The sequence below is a fragment of the Microtus pennsylvanicus genome, chromosome 2 (assembly GCF_037038515.1).
Source record: "Microtus pennsylvanicus isolate mMicPen1 chromosome 2, mMicPen1.hap1, whole genome shotgun sequence".
NCBI lineage: Eukaryota > Metazoa > Chordata > Mammalia > Rodentia > Cricetidae > Microtus > Microtus pennsylvanicus.
In genome coordinates, this window is record NC_134580.1 from 69,684,486 (window position 1) to 69,705,359 (window position 20,874).

Consider the following 20,874-nt stretch of genomic DNA (forward strand, 5'->3'; position numbering starts at 1 on the left):
GATGACCGGTAGTGCCTCTAGATGTTGAGGGCTGGGTGGTTCTGCTGGCCTTGCAGAAGGGCACAGGGTAGCAGCATTCACCCACTGCCAGGAAGGGCTACTGACTTGCAGGGTGTATCCTCCACAGGGCTTTTCCACTCAAGGTTCACCGGTAAACATGGGCGCAGAAATGCGTAGCCTACACCACACCTCAGAAAGCCTCCGTTGCCTTCGGCATCTGCCTGCACCACCCCCCAACCCAGCATTCTGGTAGGAGTGACTGAATCACAAGGACCCAACACAGTTGGATCTCATTCATATGACTTACTGTCGTGAACTGACACTCTGAAGTTGGGTGTCACGGTAATTCTCCCTCCTTCAAGTTGTTGGTCAGGTATGTGGTCAGGCAAGTTAACATAGCTTTGGCCCTCTTCCTCATCCGAGAGAAAGACCTCTTGTCTCTAGGCTGAGGGAGCAAGCATTCTTTTGAGCATCTGCCCTGTGACAAGCACTGTAGCTGGTGGTAGCCCAAGGCACTGCAGGAGGCCCAGCTCTCCGTCTGAATTCTGCTACTTTTTTCCACACAAGCCTCTCTGAGCCTCAGTGTCCTCATCTGTAAAATGGGAGCATCAGTGATGGCTCACCCCACAGTAGGAATGGCTGTGGAGATGAGTGACAGACCGTCTGCCCTCAGTAAGCACACAGCCAGTAGCAGTTGATGCTAACAGAGACTCGAACTCTGGCCACCCACTTCCCAGGGTAGGTGTATGGAGAATCCTTGTCCCAAGAGATTGCAGGCTCGGGAAGGCTGCCTGCTGTAGCTGGGTCCCCGCAGACTTGGCTTCTAGATCCCACTGAGCCTTGTGTCCCTCACTCAGTCCACACACATGCTAGGTCTTGGTTTTCTTTCTTTCTTTTTTTTTAATTAAATCACATACAACTCGGGGCATCAGGCCCCACCAACTTCATTAGAACCTGGGATTGTGGGAAGTAGGAATCACAGGCTGGACACATTCTCCCCATCCTTTTATGACAGGAATAGAAACATCAGAAATTACCCCCAAGGAAATGGGGGCACAAAAGGCCCAAGAGAAGGGATTAGGGGAATGGCAGCTACCCTGAGGTTAGGAGGGTGTGGTGCTGGGGTTATGGTCTGAGTGCTTCTGTCTCCAAATTCATGTTGGAGTCCTTATATTGAAGGCTTTGGGGGTGATCAGGTAACAGGGTAGAACCCTCATGAATGGGGCTGGTGTTCAGCCTGTCTGTGCTTCTATCACAGAAGGGGTTTCCTCTGAACCACTGGGTCTATGAGCTCCTTGATCTGGGCTTTGCTGCCCCAGAACTTACAAACCAACTTCTGTTCTTAGCCACCTGGTCTGGACTATTTTGTGACAGGAGCCAGATGGGCCAACTCTGAGCCAGTTGGCTCCTTTAGCCCCAGCCTCAGAAAACATAAATGTCTCTTACTATCACAGGGACTTGGGGGTCCAAGCACACGGGAACAGACCCCACTTCCTGCATAGAGATGAAGGTGTTGGGGGGGCAGTGATGGAGAAGAATACAGAAAGGGAGTATGGCCAGGGAGCTGGGCCAAGAGAAGCCAGGCACATAAAGCCAAGGTTAGGGGGTGCAGAGGGGCTCATCACCCTACTTAATCTGCAAAGATGGGTGGCTCCCCCTGTTCTAAAGCTGAAAATAAGGAGTGCAGAGGTGAACACTTCTTAGCAGCCACTCCTGGGTGCAGCTGCCATGGATGGGTCTGCCACACCCATCCACACAGAAGAGGGCAGACCGGCCAAGCTCCCACCTCCCTTCATAGGCGGGCGGGGTGTTCCTGATGTTAACAGCACCTGAGCAACCGCTCTACCTGCCCTGGACCCCAGAGATGTGGGGCCATCCATCTCCCTTCAACCAGCCATAGCGGGGTCATAACCCGTTTCCCCTGTGCGGCAGGCAAGACATTATTTCATCAATCCAGCCCCGTAAGGTTGCAGCTGGCCCCAACCCCAGAGGCGATATGGAGGTAGACAGGCCCCAGAAGGAGGCAGGAAGGAGTGCCACTCCCAGTAGGGATTCCCCAAAATGCATTGGGGCAGACAGGAGATTTGGCAGCTTTCTGACATTACCAGGAAAGACCCTGGCTCCTCTTAGATCGCATTCCGAGGAGGATGTAAACAACAGTGCTCAGGGCCACAGCAGCTGACCCTGCAGGAGCTCATACCCCAATGGCATTCTTCTCGTCCTCTTTGGAGCTGGGGCTCTCCTGGGTCTTCTGCATCTCCCAGCCCCGGACCCAGGTGTAGGCTGACGAGCCACCCAGCACCATCAGGTTGCTCGCCCACCACAGGAAGCTCTTAGCTTCTTCATAGTAGAGCACGGCCAGCACCGTCTGTGCACAGGCCTTGGCTGTGCCCGACACGTTGTGGGTCAGGGGACTGGTGAATTTGATCTGCAGTCCTGTCACGTAGCCGATGGCAAAGCCGAACAGGCCACCTAGCGTCATCATGACCCAGAAGTGAACACTGTCCAGATGAGGGAAGTCAAGGAGGGCACGGAGCTCCCCCAGCAGAACCATCAGGGGCAAGAAGAGCACACAGGCATTGACATTGTTGTAGAAGGTCAGGCGCCAGATACTATTGTCTACCGCCGGGAGCACCTTCTTGGTGTAGATGGCATTGAGGGAGACGCAGAGGCTGGCCAGGACCCCGAAGATGGTGCCCATCAGGGATAGGGTGCCCTCAGCTCCCTCTTGGTCTATACCCAGCCAGAAACCACCTGCAGCAGAGAAAGAAGAGTGGCAAGGTGAAGAGGGATAAGGATAGGAGGCGAGGGACAGGATTCTGAGACCATGGTTCAGACTGTTCCGTGGTCCTTACCTCATCGTCAACACAATCAAAGTCTAATGCTGGCACCAAACAAGGGCTGAGGGAGTAGAACCCAGAACCTGCAGCCCCGCAGCTCCTCCAGGCACAATCTAGCAGGAGGGGACGGTAGAAAGGACAGTGTGACCCTGTCACCTCTCAAATTACAATTGTGATCACTGTAATGAAGGCTGTAGGACAGACAGGTACCTGATGTCCTATAGGGGTATCGGTTCTATAGGAGGAGGGCCAGTTGGTAGCTAAAGTGACCTTGGGCAAGTGACAGGACTCTAAGCCTTGGCTCTGGCTCCATCAGTTTAAGCTTTAGGTCAGAGTTGCTCCTGGCCAGATGCTGTTTGGAGAGTCACTTGGGGACTCTACTTATTCCTGGGTCATCTTTTGTCCAAAGAGCCTGCTTGGTTCCCCAGGCCACAGCACTGGGCTTCCCACATCTGGCTAGCACTTCCTCAAGCCTCCCTCCCTCTCAGCTCCCCACAATACAAAGCTGTTTAGCTGCATCCAAAACATGCTCCTTCTTCCAGGGACTCTGCCATTCTTTGAAGTCAAAGCCATGCTCTCTGGGGGATCGCTTCTACATCCACCCAGATCATCCAGGCCTCTTCCCACTTTCCTGTTTTCTGTCCTTTAACACAATGCTCTTTGCCTGTCCCTGGCTGGTAGGTGCCTGTTCCTGGCTGGTAGGTGCCTGTCCCTGGCTGGTAGGTGCCTGTCCCTGGCTGGTAGGTGCCTGTCCCTGGCTGGTAGGTGCCTGTCCCTGGTTGGTAGGTGCCTGTCCCTGGCTGGTAGGTGCCTGTCCCTGGTTGGTAGGTGCCTGCCCCTGGCAGCACTCTGGTCTCTTTATTTAGATCCTGCATTCCCACAAGGCAGAGGCTTACTGCTGCCACAGGGATCAGCAACACAGAATGGGAGGACAAGCGTAGACATCAGTGAGATCTGGATTCTGACTGCTCTGAAGTCTTAAAGCTGAGCTACTTGGGTGAAATTACTTAATCTCTATGAATTCCAATTTCCTTCATCTGTAAAAATTGGGGCCATATTCTTGCTTCCATGTTGACCAACCTACTCTTTGTCTTATAACTAAAATGATCTTCCTCCATGGCTCCCATCCCCTTCAGGAAAACTGTACTCATTCAAATGTGTGTTCCCAGCCTGCACTACTCTGGCAGCCTCTCTGCAAGCCCTGCCTAGATGGCTCCTCCTGCTCCCTGCTCTCTCTGGAAACCCCACAGCCCTTATCAGAGATGGGCCCTCCCTCACAGGAGGAAGGAAGGGAGACCCAACAGAGGAGGCCAGTTCTGGGGGCAGCAGAGTTCCACTTTCCCATGCCACCCAGGCAGACTGTCATGGTTCTCAGCTGCCTCACTATCAGCAACTTGTGACTTCGGGGGCCCTGGGCGCAGGTTCTCTAGTGACTGTACCTTCCTGCAGGTAAATTTCCCCCTAGGAGGCCCATCCCTTCCAACCCTGGCAGGGCACCTTGTAGGTCAAAGGGGAAGTAAGGAATACTATTCTCTTAGGGTGTTCTAAGTGTGAGGGCAGGCGGGAGTCACCCAGTGCTGACAGCTTTTTACCTGCCCCTCTCTGGCCCAGACCCCTAACTGCCGGATTCAGAGTCTGCTCAGCCTGGGGAACATTTCTAGGGCAGATGTGAGCATCAGCCTGGTCCCCACATCCAGAGCGCCTAGCCTGGGCCTTTGGGACACCAGAGAAGAGAAAGTAGGCCAAACAAGACAAACTAAAGAACCTGAGCAGGTACAAATGAAGGTCATGATTCTGTCCGTCGGACTCTGAGGGAGCCGATGCCTTGGTCTCTGTAACTAGCAGTCAGAGCCACACTCTCAGTGCCAGACCCTAACACATGCTGCCCAAGCCAGGAGCCCAAGCTACACATGACTACCGGACATGCAAAGACGGTCACAGAACCAGGCTATAACTCCTGCAGCTGAGGAGCTAGATGTTTAAAAGTTCATCTGACTTTAATTTAAAAGCACATTTGGTCTGTAGTTATTGTGTTTGACTGAACTGTGCTAACTTTCAATGGGCGGGAACAAAGCGGACTGGCTTGAAACACAGGCCAGAGAGTGTGGCATCCCAGACTGTCTTAGTTGTGGGGCCTAGCCTCTCCAAGCTTCCGTTTCCTCCATTGTATGGTGGTGACTACAGGGATGCCACCACCCAGAGGGCTTCTGGGTAAAAAAGGATGCTACATGTACAATGATCATTCGTGTCTGGGAAGATGGGTTAAGGTGTTTGTGCCAATCCTGATGATGGCAGAAAGGACCAGTTCTCAAACTGTCCTGATTTCCACCCATACACTGCGGTGTCCTCCACACACACACACACACAAAGGAAGAAAAAATTTTAAGACATGTATCTACCCACTATTTCAGATGTTACCTCAAGGTAGCAATGTCAGAGGGAGACAGTGAGCTCATTAAATATGCGCTGTCCTTGTAAAAGAACACTGGACAGACAATCAGGATCCCGGAGCTCTTGAGAAGGAACAGCGGCATGGTGGTCAAGGTGTGATCTGTGGAGGTAACTGCTTATGTTTAAATCCCAGCTAGGGCAGTGATTAGCTGTGTGATGCTGGTCGAGTTACATAGCCTCTCTGTGCTTTGGTTTTCCTTCTGTAAAATGCAGGTATATTTTACCTTGTCATGGGGATTAGTTGAGAATCCAATCCTTAGATCTGAGTGCCTGGCACACTTTAAGCATGCAGGCAGTGACAGTTGTACTCACTGTAGTTGCTGCTAACATAATTACTTTCACCCTGGCTGTGTCCCTAACTTGCTGAGTGACCACAAGGAAGTTGTTTTCTGCAGGGCTCTTCCTTTGACTGCTGATGCAAGGGACCATGAACTTACAGATAAAGTAAAGGTGCCCACAGCATTGACCTTTAGGACTTCAGTTCGCCTCCCATCCCGCTCCCCACTGTCCCGGGCCCCACTCACCAATGATGATGCCACACGCGAGCAGGGCATAGAAGGAAGTGGTTTGTTTGAGCAGCAGGTAGGACAGGAGCACATTGAACACTGTGGTGAGCGAGCGCCCCACGTTGTAGAAGGCCACCCCCACGTACTTGAGGCAGAGGTTATTGAAGCTAATCATGCCGATGAAGACCACCGACAGCGGCAGCACGCTGCGGGCCACCTTGAGGTCCAAGTTCAGGGTGGGGAAGTCAACCGTGCCAGGGCAGCAGGTGGCCAGAGTGCTGAGGCCCTTGCACAGCAGCGAGGTCACCAGGCACTGGTAGAAAGTGACGAAGATAGGGGTGTCCAGCTTCAAGGAGGGGCTGTCCAGCAGGTACTTGTTGAGGAATACCATGGAGATGGAGATGACCCAGTAGAGAGAGACCACCAGCGCGATCTGCAGCGCCCGCAGCAGAAACGGCTTGTTCCTGTTGTCTGCATCGGCCTCCTCGGAGGCCACAGAGGCTCCAGTCAGCGCCATGCGCAGGATCCTGGACCGCTTCAGGGGGGCCCTGTTCATGGTGGCAGAAGAGCTGGGTCACCCCACGACCAGAAACATTCCCTGGTCTACAGGGCTCCAAGCTGATAGGGTCTGTGGGTGCAGCCTTCAATTGTCACATGGGGTGACCTAACGGTCCCCTCGGTCTTGGAAGAAGTTCTGCTTACGGATTTGACCAGATGCACCGCTCCACATCGCGCTCGCTCCCAGAGGAGGGGTCATGAGACAAGACCCAGGCAAGGGAGAAGGGACTAGCTAAGGGTGTGGGCCTTAACAGCCATGGCCGGCTGGAAGACAGGGGGCTGGTGTCTAATAGGGACGAGTCACACGGAGAAAGGAAGGAAAAGGGACAGAGGGCAGGGTGGAGGAGGAAAGAACAGGACGCGGACCGCGTGGAGAGCAGAGCACCGAGAGGGAGGCGTTGGGCTACGCGGAGGGCGGGCTGCAGGAGCGCCCGGAAGCGCTCACCGAGCCTACGGGAGAGCGGGCTGCAGGGAGGCCACGGAGCTCAGGGAGGCGACCTGAGGGACACTGACAGAGGTGTGGCGGACGCAAGGCCTCACCCAGGCCGCTAGCCAGTGCGAGTTCCGGCTCAGCTTGGCAGGTCCGGGGCCGTGTCCCGGGAGAGGCGGACCCAGCGCGCATTTCCTGACACGCCTCCGGGCAGCCTTAAAGGGCCCTGCTCCCCGGGACTTTCGCCTTTCCCGCGGCCGCCGACAGCGCGCACCATCGCCAGCCGGAGGGCGCCGGCACGTCTGCACCTGTGTCCGTGGTCCTGCCCTCTTCTTCTGGGAAGCCCCGGAGGACAGGGAAGGGTTCGCAGGTGCTGGAGCCTCTCCCATTTCCTGGAAGGGCTCTGTCACTCGCCCCGCCACCCTCGCTGTCTGTTCCCCTGGCCTCTTCAGATCGCCTAGACTTGGTCAGTTGCTTCTACACCATCTTCCCAGAAAATAAAATACCACCCCCGCAACAGCCCTTTGCGCCACGACACCCCCCGCTCCTGAAGCCCAGGCTATCTGGGAAGACCTTGTTGCAGTCCTCTCCTTTTTCCCTCCCCCTCCCTCCATTTTCACCCTTTCCAAACCTAGTCGGAAGGGCCCAAGGTCCCAGAGACCCCAGCAGCACTAGCAGAGGCCGGAAGCCACCTCGCCTCCACCAGATGAAGTCCATTCTGGACTCCCAGACCACAGCCTCTGAGGCTCCCAATGCAGCATCCCGCGTCCGGGATTCCTTCCCTTTTCAGAACATACCGTCGGTCCGCTGGACTCGGCTCTGGAGCCCTGGCGCGCGCTGCTGGCTGGTTCAGGGACCTGACGCTCACCCCGCGGTGCCCTCGGGTGTACCTGGCAGCACCGCCCTCGTCTGCACCTGCAACGCTGCCCAAGCCGCTCCCCCGTACTACTTCCTGCTCGCTGTCCCCAGCGCACGCCACGTCGGGCTCTGGGCGAGGTGGGGCGGTTACCCCGGGAACCCTGCCAGAAGTCCCCTTTCCTCTATCTAAGAACAACCCTGTCTCCCACCTTCCGGCTCAGCCCTACTGGGATTCCTCAGTCCTGTTACCATCGCTGGCGCGCCCCTTGACAAGGCTGCATTCCTGGCTCTGCGGGTCCAAGCTGATGCTTCCAGAAGGGCGTGGGTGGGGGAACTGCCACCACTACCGGAGGAGGGTACCGCTCCCCGTCCCCCGGACTTGGTCTGAGAGGGCACCAGCTCTAGGTCTTTTACTCCCGAGCTGGGAGGACTGGCTTGTCTGTGCTTTCTTTCTAGCACCAATTTTGGGCGGGCAAGTTTGTCCCAGGCCGAGCTGGCTTCCCTGGGGTTTCAGTCTTGTTCCTTGTGTGGTTGACCATAAAGATGTCGTGTTTAAAATATTTCAAATAATACTCTATTAGCCAGGCCTCGTGGTAAAGGGCCTGTAATCCAGCTGCGGTAGGAAGATAAAAAGTCTGGGTTACAGAGAAAATTCAAGGCCACTTAGTGAGACCGTATCTCAAAATAAGAAGCGTTTGTCCCAAAATAAAAGGCAGGTGTGGGCACACACGAGAGACACGGATAAAAGGTTGTGGGTATAGTTCTGTTAGACTGCTTGCCTGTCATGTACAAGGTCTGGGTTCAATCCCAGTACAGCCAGGGAAAGGGTAGGGATCAGTTGAAGGACATTTAGCTTAGATCTGTTGGTTTTTATAGACAGCTACGCTCTCCACCAGGACAGGAGTGGCACTGGTTGCAGTTGTCCAGCCTGAAGGGGCAAGCGCTCCATTAGGAGAGAGAGGTCCCTGTGGCATCTGAGAAGCTGTGCCTGGGAGCCCTGTGTGCCTCACCGGGGGCTGCGTGTGGTTTATTGTAACTAAGTGAGGGTATTAGGGGAAGCATTTGTGAGAACACCATCATATCCTCAGAATCCTGCCCTTCAAGAGAGGCTTTTTCAGGGACACTGTCAGGCCCGCAACTGGGGAAGGGCACACTCACAGAAAACATTGCTAAAAGGACTAGTGCTCAGGTCACAAGGAAGTTGAACTCCAGGCTTAGGTTCATCACAAGGAAGTTGAACTCGAGGTTTAGGTTCATTAGCCACTTACCAATCTCATTTGTAGCATTTTCCAGAAAGGAGTTTGTTACAGGTGGCCTAGATAATTATGTTGAAATTTCTGGGTGTCAGCCGAGGAGAAACTAAACCAGCAGAGAGCGGGTGAGGGGAGGCTCTTTCCCTGCTGATGAGCGAGTGTCCCCTCACTGACCTTTCTCGGGAGTTTACACATAGTCACCAACACTGCAGCAGGGGATTGAACAATTGGAGGAAATTGGTTATCAACCATTTGCCTATTTTGGGCGGACTCTTCTGAGTCAGGCAGGTTGGCCTTGGTCTTCAAGAGAAACTGGTCTGTTTTGAGGTTATGTTTGCTTGCTTCCTTGAAATTGCTGTTCAGTTATGTGGCATTCGGTGCAATTGACACCGTAATTAAATTCCAACTGGTTCATCCTTGGCAAGGGCAAAGTCAGTAAACTCAACCAGGAAATCAAGTGTGAAGATGCCAGGGCATCCAGTGTTGGGAGGTTTAGACAGGAGTGTAGCAAATTAATAAAAACATAGAAACAGAAATTGGGGTTCAACCTGCAAGTCAGAAAAGCAAAACAGCCAGCCACTGGTTCTTACCTCTACCTCAGTCCGAAATGGTGATCCTGCCTCGGGGAATCCTCAGACTGAGACTGAGAGCTGGCTCCTCCCATTTTATAATCCTCTCTAGGGCTGGGATTAAAGGTGTACACCACTACCGCCCTGTTTCTCTGGCAAACTAGGTGGCTACTGGGATTAAAGACGTGTCTCCACTGCCTGGTCTATGAGGCTGACCAGCGGGGCTGTTTTACTCTCTGAACTTTATATATTAAAATACAAATGAACTATCATTACATAGGAGAATGATCAGTTTGAAGGCAGCCTGGGCTACATAGTGAGTCTCAGTCCAGCCTGGGCTACATAGTGAGTCTCAGTCCAGCCTGGGCTACATAGTGAGAATCTGTCTCAAAAACCAAAAGCGACAGGGCTATAAAGGCGGCTCAGTAGGTAATGGTGCTTCCTCTGGGAGCATGAGGTATGAATCTGGATTCTTAGTTTGCCCATAAAACCCGGGCTCTGTGCGTGTCTTCAATCACAGTTTTGGGGGAAAATATACACAACAAAGGACCACTGACCTGTCATGCATCGGCTCACGAGTCTTGGGATCATTGGGATGGACGATCTTCATGCATTGGCTCACGTGTCTTGGGATCATTGGGATGGATGATCTTCATGCATTGGCTCACATGTCTTGGGATCATTGGGATGGATGATCTTCATGCATTGGCTCACGTGTCTTGGGATCATTGGGATGGATGATCTTCATGCATTGGCTCACATGTCTTGGGATCATTGGGATGGATGATCTTCATGCATTGGCTCACGTGTCTTGGGATCATTGGGATGGATGATCTTCATGCATTGGCTCACATGTCTTGGGATCATTGGGATGGATGATCTTCATGCATTGGCTCATGTGTCTTGGGATCATTGGGATGAACAATCTTCATGCATTGGCTCACGTGTCTTGGGATCATTGGGACGAACCATCTGTCCTGAAAGCTTTGGTGTGTCCCCCACCACTTGATGGAGCTCCTACTCACATTGTCAGATTGCTTCAAGTCTGAGCTCAGTTTGTGCATTGCCTCGCACGAACCAGCTTTAACGTTGGGCATAAGATATGGGGGGTTATTATAGGAGTTTCCTGGGGCAGGAGAGAAGTCTGCCTTTTGCTAGTACCTGTGCCAGACACTACTGCTTTTCTACTCCAGGAGGGTTTGCAAGTTTTTCTAAAGGATCAGAGAGCAAACATTTTAACCTCTAGATACCAGGTAGTTTCTTACCACGAGTCAACACTGAGTATTGAATAAACACTCAATTTCAGTATTAGTAAATTCTTAACAATCTTAGCATTGTAAACAAATGGACACAATTGCATTTCAATAAAACTTTATTTATAAACACAAATAGTGAACTGGTTTTTGTTCATGGGCTACAGTTTTCTTGCTATATTTTATCTTTCTTCCTTACTAATACCCATATATTGTAAATCAGTGTATCCATCTAAACTGCTTACTTCTACCGAGAGGTAACCACGTGTCATCCCTCTGTTTAACTGAAGGCAGCTCACAGCAAAAGTACTGTTGTCTTTGTTGGTTCCTTTTCCTTTTTCTGCCCCCAATGCAGAACTGAGGTCTGGAAGGGAACCGGCTCTCTTGTGACCTTGAGTCAAAGGATAGCACAAGGAAAGTCAAGAGTAGCAGATTAAAGCCCTCAGATTTTCCCTACACTCTCTTTTGCTGTGTGCTGCCTTCAGTTTATTGTAGGAGATAAATGACTGTCAGTTAAAGCCACCTTGGGATCTCTTTAGTTAAAGAGAGACCTTGTGGAAACAGGTCTCTGGGTAGTTCCTGCGCTAACCACTCTGTTGGAGGCTCCAGGAAGGTTTGGGATTGGGTGGTTGCTGGGCCTGGGGCAATAATGCAGATTGTTTAGTTATCAAAGACTGAGCAAAATCCTGAGAGCTGCAAGTAGGTGGAGACTCCAGAGGCTCGGCTGGTGTTCCAGGTCAGCAGAGCTGGTGCTGATGGCCGCCAATGGGAGTTCCAGCTCAAGGAGCTCAAGTGCATCTTTTGGGTAAGATTTGGAAAGATGCAGAGATGAACAGGGAGCCAGTTCCTCTTTTAGTCAAATTTATAAGAAGACATCATTTTTATTTCCCGAGTTGACTTCAGTTAAGACTTGACTCTTGCATGTTCTGCAGGCCAGTCCGCACAGACTGGTCATCAGAGCACCCTGTGAGGTGGAGTCATTATAACTGAAGCCCAGACCTGCAAGTCTAGCTCAAGAGGCCCTTGAGGAGAAGGTTGTGAGATCTGGATTTTAACCCCAGCCTGTTTGCTCCTGAGCTGAAGTCAGCTCACCCTCAATTTTCTGCCTAATCTCTTAGGTCCCTGGATGCTGTGGTTTGGATATCCTTTGTTCCCTAAAGTCAGTGCGTTGGAGACTTGTTTCCTAGTATGAAAATATGGGACTGGGAGGTGGTGGCACACACCTCTAATACCAGTGCTCAGGAGACAAACGCGGGAGAATCTCTGTGAGTTTGAGGACAACCTGGTTCAGAGCAAGTTCCAGGACAGCTACATAAAAAAAAAAAAAAACCTCTCAGAAAAAAAAGAAAGGAAGGAAGAAAGAAAAAAAGGAAGGAAGGAAGAAAGCAAGGAAGAAAGAAAGGAAGGAAGGAAGAAAGGAAGGAAGAAAGAAAGAAAGAGAGGAAGGAAGGAAGAAAGGAAGGAAGGAAGGAAAAAGGAAGAAAGGAAGGAAGGAAGGAAAAAGGAAGAAATGAAAATATGAGAAGTCGTGGAGCCTTGAAGAAGTGGAGCTTTATGAGTCATTCTTGGGCCCTTAGAAGGGACTGAGGTAGTTTTAATGGATAGGGTGCAGGCTTTGTGAGAAGAACTTGACCTGGCCCCACCCAGCTCTCCTGCTTCCTGTTCGGCACAGGAAACAGAAAAGTCTTTCTGCTTCCACGTGTGCATTCTTGCTATGGCCTCTTCGTGATGGATCACCTACTGGAGGGTCCTCTCCAGAACGCAGCAGGTACAGGTGCTACACCTTTGAACTGCTAAGCTGTCGGCTTAAGAAACTTTCTAGGAGGCATTTAATTCATAATCACAACTAACAATTAACATGCCAGGTCTAGGAGTATCCTGGCATTGCTGCTGCTGGCCCTGGGCTCCGACTGGGTACCTGCTATGGGACACCTTGGCAGTCCTACAGTTGGTCCACTGTGGCCTTTCCCTCTGGCTCCACCGTCTGTTGGTTTTGTCTCCCACGGCAGCTAGGAGCTCCCTGGTGATGGAGAATGTGCTGGGGACAGTGGTGATGGGCAGTTACTGTCACAGGCCACCCTGCAGCCTTAACACTACTCACTTAGCACACATTGCCTCACTTCCTAGAAGGTAAACTGAGGGACTAGGGATGTGGATCAGTTGGTAGAGTGCTTGCCTAGTATGTGTGAGGCCCTGGATTTGATCCTCAGCTCTGCACCAAACAGGACATAATGGGATATGCCACCAATCTGAGCACATATGTGAGGTGGAGGCAGGACAATCAGAAGTTTACGGTCATCCTTAGCTATAGTCCATACAGAGAGAGAGAGAGAGAGAGAGAGAGAGAGAGAGAGAGAGAGAGAGAGAGAGAGAAGAGAGAAGAGAGAAGAGAGAAGAGAGAGAGAGAGAGAGAGAGAGAGAGAGAGAACTAAACCAAACTGAGGTTCAGAGAGGTAAAGTAACCTATGATCTAGGGTCATGAGAGCTTGTAAAGTCAGAGCTGGGATTTGAACCAGGGCAGTGACTTAATAGCTACAGTGCTAATGCTCTTCTACCTCCCCTAGTGTATAGCACCGTGCACCTCACAGCATTTCCTTCCTCCTTCCCTCCTTCCCTCCTTCCCTCCTGCTCTCCCATTCCTCCCTCCCTTTTTTCCATCCTTTCTTCTGTGCTGAGGATTGAACTTTGGGCCTCATGCATGTTAGGGTGTTCTACCACTATATCTAATATCTACAGCACGCATGCACACACACCCTGCCATTTTTCTTTTTTTTTAAGATTTTATTTATTTATTTAAATATTTATTTATTTATTTATTATATATACAGTGTTCTGCCTGTGTGTCTGCCTTCATGCCAGAAGAGGGCACCAGATCTCATTATGGATGGTTGTGAGCCACCATGTGGTTGCTGGGAATTGAACTCAGGACCTCTGGAAGAGCAACTAGTACTCTTAACCCCTGAGCCATCTCTCCAGCCCCCATTTTTTGAGACAGGGTTTCACTGTTACCTAGGCTGGCCTTGAGTTCACTCTATAGCATAGATGGCCTTGAACTTGTGATCCTTCTGCCTCTGCCTCCTAGAAGCTGGGATTATACCTCTATCAACAGGCCCAGTCAAAGCATTTTCACATATTGGAAAAACATCAGCGCTTCACAGGACCTTAGGGACTGTCTACATCTTTAAGAAGAGAAAGGCATGGGTTCAGGAGTGAATGTCTCTGGAGCAGCTTCTAAAGATTGCACTCGGCTTGCCCCACTGCTCCCAGGCCAGCCAGCATCCCAGCCTTTGCACCGAGAGCATGAGGCTGAGTTCCAGAAGTTGTTGTTCTTTGGCGCTTATCATGGTGCCCTGCACACAGCAGACCCACAGGAAATGTGCATTGGTGGGAGAGGCTGCTTGTTTGCTTCTCAGCCACCCAGACTCCCGAAATAATCACACAGAAACTATATTATTTGCAATACTGTTTGGCCAGTCACTTAAGCTCTTATATCTAGAATTAAACCACTTCCATTATTTTATATTTTACCACCAGGTTTGTGGCCTACTGGCAAGGTTCCAATTGACAGCTCACATCTTTCCCCTCTGGCAGCTATATGGTGTCTCACGACTCTACCTTCTTTCTCCCAGTCTTCAGTTTAGTCCTGCCCATGTCCTCCTCCCCCTTTCTCCCCCCTCCAGCTCTACTCTGCCCTATCACAGGCCAAGCCAGCTTCTGTATTAACCAATAAAAGCAACACTTATACAGAAGGACTTCCCACACCATTTCCCCTTTTCTGTTTAAATAAGAGGAAGGATTTAATTTTACACAGTAAAATTACATATAACAAAACAGATATCAAGCAAGAATCACAGTTATAATATTTATATCTACTTTATCTTTTATCATAACTAAGGAATACTATGATTATATCTATTATTCAACTCCATCAAAGACCCCATAAGGATATAATATTACATAAGTAAACAGGAAGTACATTGTAGGCAACTTCCAAAACTCCAGAATTGACAGAGACATCTCGCTGCCTTCTTCTTTATAATTGGGGCATCCATCTTCAGCCTACAGGCCCACAGTATCCAGCAGACTTTTCCATGAAGCAGGAAATTGCAAAGAGAGTTCCAACTATATTGGTAGTTTGACCGTCACTTTTTTCTGTGTCCTGCAGAATGTCTGGCAGACTCTTCCATGAAGCAGGAACCTTGAAGGAATGTCTCACCTTCTTCAGGCAACTTCGGAAGTCATTTTTCTGTGGGTCTTGCATGTTCAGTTCATACAGCATAACATCAAGAGGTCCAGGAGAGAGCAGTTTCTTGCCCAAATGGCTGGCAAAATCCATAAGAAACCTCTTCAATGCCCATCATCTTTTTGAAGTAGATTGGTGCTTCCAGGAGCAGATGTGTTTCATTGTCATAAAAGTCCTAAATTTCTTTTTTTTAAAGATTTATTTATTTATTATACATACAACATTCTCCCTCTATGTATGCCCATAAGCCAGAGGAGGGCACCGGATCTCATTACAGATGGTTGTGAGCCACCATGTGGTGGCTGGGAATTGAACTCAGGACCTCTGGAAGAGCAGCCAGTGCTTTTAACCTCTGAGCCATCTCTCCAGCCCTAAGTCCTAAATTTCTTAAACACTTTAAATGCCATATTTTGAAGGTCTCTGAAAGATTTGAAGAATACCTGTCTAAGTGAAATATATCTCTGTATATCTAGAAAACCTAACTAACATGATTATGAGCTTGACTATTATAGATGATTGTCTATTAACCTATATTTCTTAATTATACATTGCATTTTTAAATGAGCTACACAAACACAATAGCTTAATCAAGAGCATATATATATATACATATATATATATATATAAAACAAAATTGATATTAAATTTGTATCAATAGACCAAGAAACATTTATAAACAATCATTTAGGGAATTTGGGGACATAATTCTCTCCAAACTGCTTTTTGCTTTTGGTTGGGTGAAGTAATTTTTGGGGTGTTAATGGAGATCTTTTGGGTGGTCTTGGTCTATCAAACCACATTAGTCTGTAAGGATCCCAAAGGTTCTCATCCTCTGTGGAAACAAAAGAACCTCTTTTCCAAAGCAACAAATCCTTAGATCCAAATTCTAAAGTTATGATACCTTTAAAATATATATGTTGGTTTAGTTTAGCAGCCCATACAATGAAATGTCTCTCTGTACTTAGTTCCTTTACAGTCAAAAAATTCAAAGAAAACACAATAATATACATAATCCAGTCTCTCTGTGTATATTTCATCTTTATGTGGCTTATTTTTCTTACTCTATTACTTTTTATACAAGTTTAATATTTATTTTATTATCTTTACTCATTTAATCTATGACTCTGTATTCTTTTATATTAAATCTACTGTCTCCTTCCTCTTTTTTACACATGTACAGAAGGACTTCCCACAGTAGAGCATGAGATGATGTTGAGGTTGTTAAACACACCGTTTCAGAGCAACACAGCTTTTGTGTCTCTTACAGCCTGTAGCTTGTTTAACACATTATAGGTGAAGAAGACTGAATAACGTCTACCCCTGGATTCCTACCCACAACCTTAGAAGGAGAGTAGAAAGAGGCTTTCTGCAGCCGTGACTGAATTAAGGTGTACACATGCCAGTTCAGTTTGTCTGCATGAGGTGTGGCAGGTTTGGAGACAAAAGTTCAGAGGTGATGCTCATGCCAGAGGACACATGGAAATAGAGGAGGATGATAAGCGGGTGCAAAGGGAGCCACCTACAAGTTAATAAACTCCAGGGCTCTGCAGGCCAGAGCATATACCGCTCTTGCAGAAGACCCAAGTTGGGTTCCCAGCACCCATATCTGATGACTTACAACAGCCCATAACCCCCGTTCCCAGGGAGCTTCTGGTCTATGTGGACACCTGTATTCATATGCATCCCCCCCACAAACTTGAAAATAAAAGCCTTATACAAATACTCCACTTAATAAACCGTCTCTGTTTCTGTTTCTAACCATTGGAAGTTGCAGCAGGTGGCCCGAGACTCAGATTCACATCTTAATAAAGTCTACAACAGTGCCACCCACCAAGGCAATCTGCTTCTGCAAATGGGTCTCTGGGAGTGACTTGCCTGCTGACTCCTCCCAGCATGCCCTTGTCTTCCCTCCACTGGTGGTTTGTTCCAGTGCTGACAATAGTTTGTTTACTTCCTGTAGTATTTGTGGTTATGAAGAATCTCCCTCTAGGTGTAGACATGCCCTTGCCTCTTCCATTAAGGGTTAACCCAGCGGCATAGGCCAGAGGCCTGGCTAGAAGAGTGCCTCCAAGAAGGCAGGATCATGTGCTTTACTTTTCCAGAAACCCTGTCCCCAAATGCAGTCACTGTTAGCTGTGCCACCACAGAGTTCCACTGAGTCTGCCCACCTTTCTGCGGTCTGACCCAGAAGGGTGTAGCTGTTCCTTTCTCTTTTATTCTGTCTTTAAAATTTTTTTATTCACTTTATTTTTGAGATTATAATGTGATAACATCATTTCCCCCTTCCCCTTCCTCCTTTCAACTTAGATGCTACCCAGAGTCCAAGTATGCTTTCAAACTCGCTAACATTTGGGTCTCCTTACTCTTCTTATTCTACTGACCAGAGCAATTCCTGAAGGTGACCCAGAATCTGAGTGGGAGGGCAGGACAGTTACATGGCTGAGAGTATGGGCACAGGTTTGTTAATTATGCAGTCGTAGGAGAAGGGCCGGCTTGTTCATCCTGGCCGCCCAGCTAGCTTAGCCCCAAAATAATCACACAGAAATTGTATTCTTTAAAACACTGCTTGGCCTATTAGCTCTAGTTTCTTATTGACTAATTCTTACATCTTAATTTAACCAATTTCTATTAATCTGTGTATTGCCATGGGGCAGTGGCTTACCAGGTAAAATTCCCAGCATCTGTCTCTGGTGGATCCCTGGCATCTCTCTGACTCCGCCCTTTTTCCCCTCATTCAGTTCTGTCTTCTCCGCCTACCTATGTTCTGCCCTATCAGGCCAAGGCAGTTTCTTTATTCATTATCCAATACAAGCAACACACAAAGGGGACTCCCACATCATGCAGTCAGATGTGTGCCATGGTCTATAGTGGAATGAGACGCTGTCCTGTTTACCACAGGGTTACTGGTACCTAGCATAGGGTACTGTAGTGCTCAATGGAGGTTTGGTGACCGACAGGACAAGTGGCAAGGTGGGGTGCATGCTAGAGTAGCTCTGGAACTGGAACAGAGAATTGGAGAGAGCAGGGTTAGGCTTGCTTCCTTGCTTGCAAGGGTTTTACTATGTAACCCTGGTTTCTATGTAGACTAGGTTGGCCTGGCATTCACTGTGACCCACCCGCCTCTGTCTCTTTAGTACTGAGATGAGAGGTGTGTGCCAATATACAAGAACTCAAGGCACCTGACAGAAATGACATCCATCTTACAGTGCTCTAAGGACCTACTACCCCCACAAACCCACCATCTCCCATCAGTACTGCCCCCGGGATGCAGGGTCTAATTCCTAATTCCCAGGCTCTGGGAACACAAGTCATATTCAAATCACAGTGCCTGAGCTTCAGCCTTTGGAAGACCAGATAGTGAATGTCTGTGGTGGTATCATTTGTAAAATATCTGAAACTGGAAACAGTTGATAATCCTGTGATTGTGAAATGGATGTATCATACACACACACACATGCACGTACACACAAGATGCATACTCACATACACACAGATACACAACATTGGATACACATACATATGTGTACACACATATATATACACACATAAAGATACACACTCACATGCACACACATTCACAACCTCAGATACACACACATACATACTCAGAAACACACACACACACTTTTGATACAGGAACTCTCTATATATCCCAGGCTTGCCCAGAACTCAATGTAGTATAGGCTGTCTTCGAACTCAAGATAATTATTCTGTCTGAGCCCCTTGGGCACTAGGATCACTGGTCTGCATCACCACACCCAGCCCTTATTTTTTAAAATAGGTTTATTGCATGTAACTTGTTGATTTCATATGCACATATGTAGGTGAGCACAGCTCCGGAGTCAGAGGAGCACTTATGGGAGCTGGCGCTAGCTCCCACTGTATGGAGTGAAGGGACAGAGTGTAGGCAGATGGGATTGATGGCAGCTGTCTTTACTCACTGAGCCATCTTGCCAACCCCGGCTTGTTTTTTGTTTGTTTGTTTGTTTGACTATTTGTTTTGTTTTGTTTTAGATAGTGTCTCATGATGTAGCCCAGATGGCCTCAAACTCACAAAGACTCTTCTGTCTCAGCCTCCCCAGCTCTGGGGTGACAGAAATGCATTGCCAATGTCCAATTAGGAGACATTATTTGAACAATCTAATTACACCAGGAATACAAACTGGACATTTGGAAGTATTCTTAATAGATGAGCATTTGTTTTTTAAACATAGAAAAGTGTAGAAATCTCCATTCGTGCTTCATATGAGGCAATTATTCCCATTGGCTGGTGGACACACTGATGTTTATTATGCCGGGGTGAACTGAGTCAGTAACTAATGATATTGAAGGCTGTTATTTTCCGTGTGAAATCACTGTTACCTTTCTGCTATTTAAACAAACGTGAGGATGGATCGACAGCTCATGTGAACATTAAACACACCTGTTAGCCAGACAACTTTAGGGGGGATATTTCGCTCTTTCAGAAGCAACAAACTTTTATATAAATTTAAATAAGATGACTAGGGATAATTGAGAGTCAATTACTTTTTATATTTTCTGTCTTTGCAGAATTGCTGGCAGAATAGTATTTTTACATTAAACAAAAGAATTGAATTCCATTTAGATTGCTAATCACTCAAGAAAATGTCTATTTGAGAATTGTTCACATTTTGTGGTATCTACTAAAATAAAAATGTCTGTCTTGCCACCCAAAATTTTTACAAGGAAGAAAAATTCTGATTATTAAAATAGAATAGAATCTATGTGAAGTTAAATCCCAGTCAACCATGATAAAGAATGTAAGAAAAAAAACCCAGTTTCATTTCTGTTGATGTGAGAAAATACCCTGATAAATAGCAGCTTAGAGGAGAGGCTTTATTTCAGCTCGGGCTTCACCTCCCTCCAGGGCAGAGAGAGAAGTGAAGGCTGACACACAGGGATCCAGTCTGAGATGCTAGTCCTACAGCGACAGCTGGAGACGCCAGTCACTTCACTGTCTCAGTTTCAGCAATGGCTGGAACAACAGACTGAGAACTGCTGAGGACACGGAAGAGGTTACCCCTTACACTAACTAAACCTGTCTGTCTGACTAAGATGGAAAACTTTGCCCAGCAACTCAAAATAGACATTTCTCTCAGGTGCTCAGGGAACCTCATGAAAGAGCATGTGTTAGGCCATGGGAGTATATTTTCCAACCAACAGAAAGCAAAACTGCAAACAACACCAGAAAGAAAGCCGGAAAACTCACAAGTGCTTGGAGAGTAAGCAAAGGGACAAAGACTTGCGGATACAGAAGGTTTGAGGTCATAGATGATGTAAGAACATTGTGCCAGAGACACCCACAGTCACCAATGGGAGAGAAACCATAGCCCTGTTTTAAGAACCAGCCTGGGAATGCCTCAAGAGCAGGGCGTAGCATCTGTTTGGCTCTGGCGCCGATGCCACAGATGATGGCATCAGAGTGAGGGGGGATGACAATATGAAGGGACAAGGGAAGATGGGAAGCAACGGCCTCAGAGATGGGGAAGTGATGTGGGATTCCACTCTACATGCTATGAATATTTATTGCCATTGGTTACTAAAGAAGCTGCTTTCAGCCAATGGCTTAACAGAATATAGCCAGGCTGGAAAAGATACATAGAGAGTAGGCAGAGTCATTGAGAAACCATGGAGCTGCTGCAGGAGACAGACGCCAGACACTGCATGGAACCTTACAGGAAGACCACAACCATATTAAGGGTAAGCAATACACTGTAGGAGGAGGGCCTGCTTGTTCATCCCGGCTGCCAGAACCAAAATAACCACACAGAAAACTGTATTAATTAAAACACTGCTTGGCCCATTAGCTCTAGCTTCTTATTGGCTAACTCCTACATCTTAATTTAACCCATTTCTATTCATCTGTATATCACCACGAGGTCGTAGCCTACC

At 48.4% G+C, this 20,874-nt stretch overlaps 1 protein-coding gene across 2 annotated transcripts; it reads right to left on the reverse strand.

The window, feature by feature from the left end:
• Positions 1-880: 880 nt before the first annotated feature.
• Slc35c1 (solute carrier family 35 member C1) lies at positions 881-7,816 on the reverse strand. 2 transcript variants are annotated; one of them, XM_075961468.1, is made up of 3 exons: positions 7,583-7,816; positions 5,816-6,345; positions 881-2,754 (listed from the first exon to the last, which is right to left on the reverse strand). In XM_075961468.1, the coding sequence occupies exons 2-3, from the start codon at positions 6,312-6,314 to the stop codon at positions 2,195-2,197; spliced, it is 1,059 nt and encodes a 352-aa protein (XP_075817583.1). In that variant the 5' UTR covers positions 6,315-6,345; positions 7,583-7,816; the 3' UTR covers positions 881-2,194. The 2 variants fall into 2 exon arrangements, with proteins under 2 accessions (XP_075817583.1, XP_075817582.1); XM_075961467.1 differs by lacking the exon at positions 7,583-7,816 and having other exon boundaries at positions 2,048-2,754; positions 5,816-6,489.
• Positions 7,817-20,874: the final 13,058 nt, after the last annotated feature.

What these genes read in the sequence shown, in the direction of transcription:
- Slc35c1 (XM_075961467.1), bottom strand. Translation starts at nt 6,353, where the DNA reads ATGAACAGGGCCCCCCTGAAGCGGTCCAGGATCCTGCGCATGGCGCTG. An exon ending in CGCGTGTGGCATCATCATTG is followed by an intron (nt 2,755 to 5,815) that starts GTGAGTGGGGCC and finishes TCTCTGCTGCAG; the next exon opens with GTGGTTTCTGGCTGGGTATA.